Source organism: Leptinotarsa decemlineata, unplaced genomic scaffold (assembly GCF_025532065.1).
Source record: "Leptinotarsa decemlineata unplaced genomic scaffold, Ldec_3_MD MMD2_P_RNA_scaffold_7, whole genome shotgun sequence".
NCBI lineage: Eukaryota > Metazoa > Arthropoda > Insecta > Coleoptera > Chrysomelidae > Leptinotarsa > Leptinotarsa decemlineata.
In genome coordinates, this window is record NW_027412534.1 from 1,743,175 (window position 1) to 1,752,405 (window position 9,231).

General features: G+C 35.3%; 1 protein-coding gene across 2 annotated transcripts in view; it reads left to right on the forward strand.

Moving 5' to 3' along the window:
* The window catches only part of LOC141480270 (uncharacterized), a 61,937-nt gene extending 59,811 nt beyond the window's left edge, over positions 1-2,126 (forward strand). Inside the window, exon 3 of one of the 2 annotated variants that reach the window (XM_074170176.1) lies at positions 1,854-2,126. In XM_074170176.1, coding sequence (XP_074026277.1) covers positions 1,854-1,884 — 31 coding nt within the window. In that variant the 3' untranslated portion in view covers positions 1,885-2,126. The remainder of the gene's footprint in view (positions 1-1,853) is intronic. The other variant, XM_074170177.1, reaches the window with a different exon arrangement.
* Positions 2,127-9,231: the final 7,105 nt, after the last annotated feature.

Below are 9,231 nucleotides of genomic sequence, written 5' to 3' on the forward strand. Positions count from 1 at the left end.
GTCCTGAGAGTCAAGAGATGGATCTGGGGTCGGCGCCTTGGCCCTGAACTGAGGGCGACCCAATCCTTTGAGAAATCCCGAAATGTATCCCAACATCAAAATATATTTTAGTTTTCGTTAGTATTGTAGCAAATGTTTTACTTTTCAAGAATTTATTCATATGTGGACTTGGGTCTGAAATAGACTTCTTTCCATTATATTTCAGAATCAATTCGTGATTTATATCCATGTGGAATCATTTATTAGTCCAAAAATATTTGGATAGATTTGTTGAAAGGGCTTTGTCTTTTTCGATTGTTCCGGTCCTTCTGGATTTCGAAATACGGTGACTCGAGACAGAATCTGCTGTAGTTTACGTAGTGAACTTGTTAGGGAAAATCAAATATGACGTTAACCATTTCCAAAGTGAATGTTTCTGTTTCCTATTTACAAAGCAAAATCCACCCCAAATATTACATTTTTTGGCGACCGTCACAGGGAATATTGGTGATGTACAGTTTGAGAGCGACTTTTTAGGAAAACTACGAAATAACTTGACGAAAAGCTTTGAGAAATTCGCCCTGATAATCTTGTGAAGTGTCCAGATGATGAAATTAGTTTTTCAATTGTTCGACAGGATACAAGAATCACCAAATATTTAGATTACTCAAAATCGAACTGAAAACGTCAAGAACTGTATTGGGTTTCGAAAGATCCACGAAGACAAATATATAGACTCAGAAAATTAGTTCCAATACCTACTCCAAGCCATGGAAAGTGTTTCAGTTACAATATAGTGTCACAATCTCGAATGTTCACCATCGATTTGATATTTCTATTTGAATCTTCCTCTGTTCAACCCGTCTGATATGTTCACACTTTTCTTGGCTGATGCATAATTCCACATATATAGAAATCATAAATCAAATTTAAAAAGGAATGAATAGTACTTGATTCCAGGTAAAAATCTTCATCATAATGACCTGAGACTGAATTTTTGTCCATTATCAACGATTTGTTCTTGTTTGGTCAATTCGTAATTCGTCACTTGCCCCAAAATTTCTTGTTTCGTCACCTGTACCTTTTTGACCTTTTCCAGGTAATAATTTATTCCGCATTCGTCAACTGGGACTACTAGGGTCATATAAGTCCGTAAACCTAAATTTACAATAATATTATATCAATCAATAATCGACACTGATATTATAAAGAGGAAAGATTTGATTTTTTGTTTGAATTGAATAGGCTCCGAAACTACTGGAACTGGAACTACCTAACCTAGCGCAGGTGCAAAGATGAGGTGACGAAACAAGAATAAAGTGGGTCATAACAGGTAAAATTTCCCTAGGTGACGAAACAAGAAACTACAAGAACTACCCCATTGTCTACTATATGAAATAATTTGAAATCCCTGAAACAACTAAAAAAGGAAAATTAAAAATGAATAGCTGAAAATAACAGTTCTATTAAGCAAAATAAACCTGAAATGAAAAAATAGTGGAATAAAATACAAGTAGGAATAGAACAATTGAATATATAAAAATAAAGAAATGAAAAAAGAAAATAAAAATACACTTTTTATTTTAAGTTCGTTTAATTTCTCTGTAATGTTCACGAGAAAACCAAAATCTCTAAGCCAGATTGAATTTTCTAGTTCCGGAGTCGGTTCATCGCGTTGTTTGAAAAATTGAAGTATGCCAGATAAAACGTTTCAGCACCCGTCCTCTACTTAACCATCGGACTTCAGAGTGAAGGAGTAGGTCCCCGTATTGACAGTCAACTTCATCGGCCAAGGTTCTGAAAAATCTTCTTTGTAACGCTTGAGCTCTAATCTTGTTCACAATTTTTACCACCAGATGCATAACGTTGTTTAGTTTCAGGAAATTTCCACATAATGCTTGCTGATGGATAATGCAGTGGTAACAGAGAAGTTGCGGAAAAGTTTCATCTTCACGACATAACGCCACCAGACCCTTATCACAACCCACCATAACTGGAGCGCCATCGGTTGTCAAGCCTACCATTTTTGATATTGGAATTTTCTCGGAAGAAATAATATTTTTCAAATTAGAAAACAACTCATGTCCAGTAGTGTGTCCTTTCAGTGAAATGAACTTCAAAAGATCTTCTTTAATCATAAAATCACTAAAAACCATCCTGACGAACACGTCCATCTGGGAAGTGTCAACGACATCTGTTGATTCATCGAGTTGAAGTGAAAAATAAACACAGTTATCTTAGTCATATCATTACTCATTACTTCTACACGTCTCATCACTGTATCAGCAGAATGTTGCATAGATTTTATAGCTGAAACTATCTCGTCTTTATTTCTAAAGTTGGCAAATAACGAATCAGCAGCTTCTAAAAACGCCTGTTTTATCATTTCCCCGTCTTCATAAGGTTTCTTTTTTTGTGCAATTATCTGGGACACACGGTACGATGCTTCAGTTGCAGCTTTATTTTTGTCGACTGTTCTTAAAAATATTGATTGTTGTCAATTAACTGCTTTTTTAACTATTTCAGTTCCTCCTTTCTGGTGGCAGAATGAAGTGGGAATGATTTTTCAAAATTAGACTGTACAGTTTTATGATGTCTCTCAATATTTCCTTTTTTAGCAACGGAGACCGAAGTATCACATAACACACATTTTTATCTTTAACTTCTGTAAAAAAGTATTGTTCTTTCCATTCCGAATGAAAGTGGTATGTCTTTACCTTCTTACAACTGCTTGCCGTAATATTATTTTTGTTGTTCTCTACTAACCCAACCGCTGGACGTTGGTTAAGTGTTCGTTTTTGAACTAAGCGCAATGTCGCCGCGCCGTGCGTATTTATCCCGTTCAAAGCAATCCATATCGTTCTGGAACACTAACGCGCTGGTCCGGCTGGTCGGTTTTAGCCGATTCTAGGTTGATGGCGTCAGCGGCAGATCGCTCACCGCAACGTTGCCGCTGTTTATGTTTAATATTATGACAATTAGATTTTTTGTGGAATTTTCGGAAGCTTCTCTGATTTTTGCAGTTTGTATTTTTTAAATTAAAATCGTTGTGAGAGCTACCAGAATTGCCTCCGCGAGCTACCGGTAGCTCGCGATCGACAGGTTGGCGACTACTGATATAGACTCTGACGATAAGTTCCAGTACCTACTCTTAGCAATGGAACGTGTTTCAGGTGTAATAGAGTTGGCTGAGAGGTGAATGGAAGGCTGGCCAACCCGAGTGACGCAGTCTTCAATGTTCATGACCGATTCAATATTGCTATTTGAATCTTCTACTGCTCAACCCATCCGACCCATCAACCCATCCCAATTACATTTTCTAGGCTGATGCACAATTCCACATATATAAAAATCATAAATCAATTTTGAAAAGAAATGAATACTACTTGATTCCAGGTAAAAATCTTCATCCTATTGACCTAACGAGACTGAATTTTGCGCCTTCAATTTTGAGGTTCATTATCAGAGGTACATTTTGCCATAATATCTGAATCAGGTAAAAAAATTTCAGTTACATGTTGGGCCCCAAATATAGATGAACACTTTTATGTCCATATCCATGTATAGAGTAGGTATACAAAATTTCGATATAGAACGATACAGAATGATATTTCAATATCGATATTATACAGGGTGTTTCAAATTCGATCCTCGCCATTGCGAACTCGGAAACTGTGAGAGATTCAAAAATGGTTATATTGGGGCAGAATTGCGCACCTACCTGACTAATGATATGCCGTTGGTAAGTTCTGAAATTTTGAGGTAATCCGGAGATACTCGGAAAAAACAGAAATTTCGAAAAATGGGTCTTATTTTTTTCTGGCTTCATTTCTTGAAGGATTCGAAAATAAATTGCACTTTTTGCCACTTTTTTCCTGCTACATAATGGTGTTCACAGATTTGCAATCCGACGTTTTGTCTTCCGGCCACCATCATTAATTTTATTTTTTCTTACGTGTGCTACATTGGATTCCTTCTGTTTTGAATAGGATCACATTTAACCTTTTCAATGATGTATCAAAAGTTATCATTCTTTTTCGAAAAGTTGGAGACATTGAAAAAAACTAATTCTAATCATAATAGGCTTTGACTTTGATGTTTCTAAATTTGATACACTCTGTTATTATACAAGTTATTGAATTTTTGGCGAAAAATGGCTTTCACGAATGGAGAAGGAAAGAAAGATATGGTTCAAATTTATTACAAATACGATAGGAACAGTGTTAGGACATCGGAAATGTATTCAAACTTGTATCTCGAAAGACGACAACCACATCGAATTATGTTCAAGTTATTAGATCAAAATCGCACTGAGTTTTGTTCGTTTGCCGATGAAAAAATACGAAAACAGAATCAACAATCAAAGTTTGATAAATGAGGTGTGTATGAGGTGAATTAGACATTGTTTTCTCTTCAATAACAATAGAACTTTGAACAAATAACAAGATTTAACTGAAATTTGAAGATTAAAGTAAATCACAGCAAATACTCAAAATGCTGGCCTCGTTCATGATAACACAACTGTACCCTTCTTCGAATATCATTCACTTCACGAGTAATTTCCCTTCTCTTCAATCTTTCGAACTCTCTAACAATGCTGTGTTGAAGGTCGTCAATATTTTGATATTCCCACTGACCATAAACTTTATTTTTCAGTAAACCCCATAAGAATGTATCCATAACAATTAAGTCTGGATACCTTGCTGGCCACCAAACCAGCCCATTATTCCCTATCCATTTATCACCAAAGCTTCCATTCAGGTAATCAGATACTCGTCTGTTAATGTGAGGTGGAACGCCATCATGTAGAAACCAGATGTTGTTATAGTTGGTCAAAGGTAGATCCTCCAAATACTCTTCGCAAATCGTAATAAAAAACTGGTGGTGAGTTTCTCCATTCGGAATTCTGTCTAATACATGGAGACCCAAAATTATATCTTTATAAATTCCTGCCCACACGTTAATACTAAATCGCATTTGAGGTCGAATTTCCCGGACTTTCCTGGGGTTGTTTATGCTCCAAATGTGTTCGTTATGTCGGTTGAATATCCCACAATTCGTAAAAGTGCTTTCATCTATCCAAATTACATTTTCCAGGAAACTCAGGTCTTCTTATTAGCCAATTACAAAATTCTAATAGCCCGAAGGGATCACCTGGATGAAATTTTTGAGGTATGTGTAATTTGTAACATTTCAAACCGCTTTTTCGAGATGTTTCCAAGCATTTGTATAATAAATATTCATCTCGGAGGAAATTTGACGTGTATATTTCCCAGGGTCCATGTTTATCTGGAAATCATTCATTTTTATTGAAAAGGACGCAATGTCCACATACATACCTCATTTATCGAACTTTCTTTAGTTTTCATAAAAAACAAACTTGGTGAGATTTTGATCCAATAACTTGAAGATAGTTAGATGTGGTTGTCGTAGTTCGGGATACAAGTTTGAATACATTTCTGATGTCCTAACACTATTTGTATCGTATTTGTAATGAATATGTATCATATCTCTCTTTTCTCCATTTTTCAAAGTCATTTTTTACCCCAAACATTCCATGATTTGTATAATAACAAAATGTTAACGAGTGTAACGAATTGAAAGTCAAATTTAGAAACATCGAAGTCAAAGCATATTATGATAAGAAATTGTTTTCAAAGTCTTCAATTTTTTGTAAAAAAGATTATTACTCATGATACATAATTGAGAAGGTAAAATCTGCTTTCGTTCAAAACAGAAAGAATACAATATAGCACCCATAGGAAAAACTAAAGTTGATGATGGTGGTCGGAAGACGAAACGTATGGTAGCAAATCTGAAAACATTATTATATAGCAGGGAGAAAGAGGCAATGTGGAAGTGCAGTTTATTTTCGAATCTTTCGAAAAGTAAAGTCAGGAAAAAATAAAAACGCATTTTCCAAAATATCCATTTTTTCTGGTTATCTCCGGATTACCTCAAAATTTCAGAACTTCCCAACGGCATATCATTAGTCAGGTAGGTGGGCAATTCTGCCCCGATTTAACCATCGTTTTATCTCTCATAGTTTCCGAGATCCCATTAGTGAGGATCGAATTTGAAACACCCTGTGTTTACTTACCGTTTACTAGTCTATATGTCTCAACTCTGGTGTATATATACATAGGGGTATCAAATGATCATTTTCATCTCTCCATGGGAATTTGAATTGATCAATGTAGTTGATTGAGTCTACTTGGAGCTTGCACAACGAGTAAATTTACACTTTCTGTCACATTAGTGTTCTTTTCACGACCCATTCTCCAAAAGTTTTACAAGTAAAACCCTCCATTAATGCTCCTAATGTTGTTATTATTATTTAGAGGCGTTTGCAGGTTGATAATAATGATAATAATAATTCATTTATTGACTACGTTATAAGAAAAATTATTTGTAGCAGGTCAATTACAAGATATACAGTACGATGCAAATGTATGGAATAAATTCGATATTCACAAAAGGATCGTTTTTCGGAAGAAATCCAAAAACAGGTCAACTTTAATTTTTGACGGCCCATCTCATGATATTCATATGAAAGACGTTTCGTCACCAGTGTCATACAAACAGGGGTCATGTGGCACCCCATTCAAAAGGTCTACTCAACGGTAGGTCTATTCAACGGTATAATGGTTTCAATATGTATTAATACAGGGTCAACCGAAATTATGTATTCAGAAGACTGGAATTACAAATAATAGTAATTCGTTGAACCAAATAATGCTATGCACCGCCACTGAGAATGAAGTATCGTACTGTCTTCTATTATTTTTGTTGATTAGAAAAAAGAAATGGTGATAAAAGTCCTACACTCTACTTGAGATTAGTCAATGTCATTGAAGTGAAGTATCATTGAAGCGGTTGACATTATTTCTAGAAAAATATTTAAATCACTTATAATCTGGCAATGAAAGTAACAGAAACCCAAAGAATCGAAATTTTAATTATGATTGGCTGTGGAGATAAAGTAAGGACTCAGGCAGAAGTTCGTGATTTATTCAATGCGAAATACCCCAACCGAGAACCCGTTTCTCAATCAACAATAAGTAAAATTGAGAAAAAGTTTCGAGAAACGGGCCATGTTAAAGATCTCCCTAAAAGTGGTAGAAAATCAATTTCAGAAGTCCAAAAACTTGATGTGGTACTTGCGTTCCAAGAAAACTCCCATACCAGCACGAGGCAAGTCGCACTGGATAATAATTTACACCAATCGACTATTGTTAGAGTGTTAAAAAAAGAAAAGTGGCATCCGTATAAAGTTCAGCTGGTCCAAGAACTGTTAGAAGATGACTTTGACAGAAGAGTCGAATTTTGCGAAATCATGATGGAGCGCTCGCACACAGATCGGAGTTTCATACAAAATATAATATTTTCAGATGAAGCTACTTTTATGCTCAACGGTCACGTAAACCGTCAGACTTATCGATACTGGGCAAGAGAAAATCCACATTGGATGGAGGAGCATAGCACACAATATCCACAAAAAGTGAATGTTTGGGCCGGAATTTTGAACAACCAGATAATAGGACCATAATTTTTTGAGGAAAGCGTAACTGGTGCTCGGTATCTACACTTTCTTCAAGATTATCTGATGCCACAACTGAATCAGCTATTTCCAAATAGAAATGATTTGTGGTTCCAGCAGGATGGGGCGCCCCCACACTACGCCGTTGATGTACGAACCTACCTGGATACTGTTTTCCGAGGAAAGTGGATAGGAAGAAGAGGGCCGATCGACAGGTCACCAAGGTCTCCGGATTTGATCCCGTTAGACTTTTTTTATGGGGATACTTGAAGAGTAAAGTTTACCAAAATCGACCAAATGATTTAGAAGAGTTGAAGGAACCCATCAGAGCGAAGATTGCACAAATAACCCCCGAAGTTCTCGGAAACGTTAGAAATGAATTCAGTGCCCGGCTTTCACATTGCATCATAGCTGAAGGTCATCAATTTGAACATTTATTATAATTTTATTGTACTTCAATAAATAACATGTTTTGGTTCATCTTGTATTAATGAATATTGGCATGGTTATACCATTGAATAGATGATTAGTGGACCTTTTGAATGAGGTGCCACATGACCACTGTTTGCATTTAAAAAAATTGTCGATTACGTCATCACGCCAACACCGGTGACGAAACGTCTTTCATATGAATATCATGAGATGGGCCGTCAAAAATTAAAGTTGACCTGTTTTTGGATTTCTTCCGAAAGACGCTCATTTTGTAAATATCGAATTTATTCCATACATTTGCATCGTACTGTATGTGACAATCAAAGCACCTTATCAAAATAAATAAAAATATGAGATGAATATATACATACATACATATATACATGCACATATACAGTCACATATAAAAAACAAAAATACAGACAGGATATTACACAAATAAGATAAACATAAAAAAGTATAATAAAGAATTATTGTGTCAATATATAGTCGGTATCTGAGAATATTCGTTCACTGTGTAGAGACTGTGAGCTATTAAGAGTTTTTCTATCTTGAATTTAAATTCGGCATAACTCAAATTTTTATAGTACTCTGGCAAAAAATTATAAGGATTCAAATTTAAACTGTTTCGATATGAAGTCTCTAATCTAAATCTTTTATTTAGAAGAAAAGAACCATGCCTAGTATTATATATATGGTTTGTGTCACCATGTATGGCAATTTTTGTGAATCTCCAGTAAACTTAAATAAATATAAATAGAAGGAACTGTTGATATGTTGAGTTTTTGAAAGTAATTTCGGCAAGAATCCCGAAGACCTAAACCGGCGACTATTCTTACAGCACGTTTCTGTAATATCATGATTCGATGAGCATGTGTAGAGTTGCCCCATAACACAGTTCCATAAGATACATGAGAATAGAATAATGAGAAATATGAGAACAGAAGCACATCCGGACTAACTGATTTTTTGAGTTGACTAGATAGTTTTTTTGCTAGGCAGTCAATATGTTCTGTCCACTTGAGGGACTAGTCTAAGGTTATACCTATACCATTTTGTGTTAGTTTATTTGGTATCAGCCACTTATTTATATTTGGCAAAATTGACAAGTTTTTTTCTTTCAAATTTATTAAATTTGAATCGGAATGATAAAATGTAGCATCGTCTGCGATTAAAATACCATTAATGTAATGAAGATGTTCAAATATATCATTAATGTAAATAATGAAGAGAAGTGGCCCCAGAACTGAACCTTGAGGCACACCACAAGTAATTTCCTG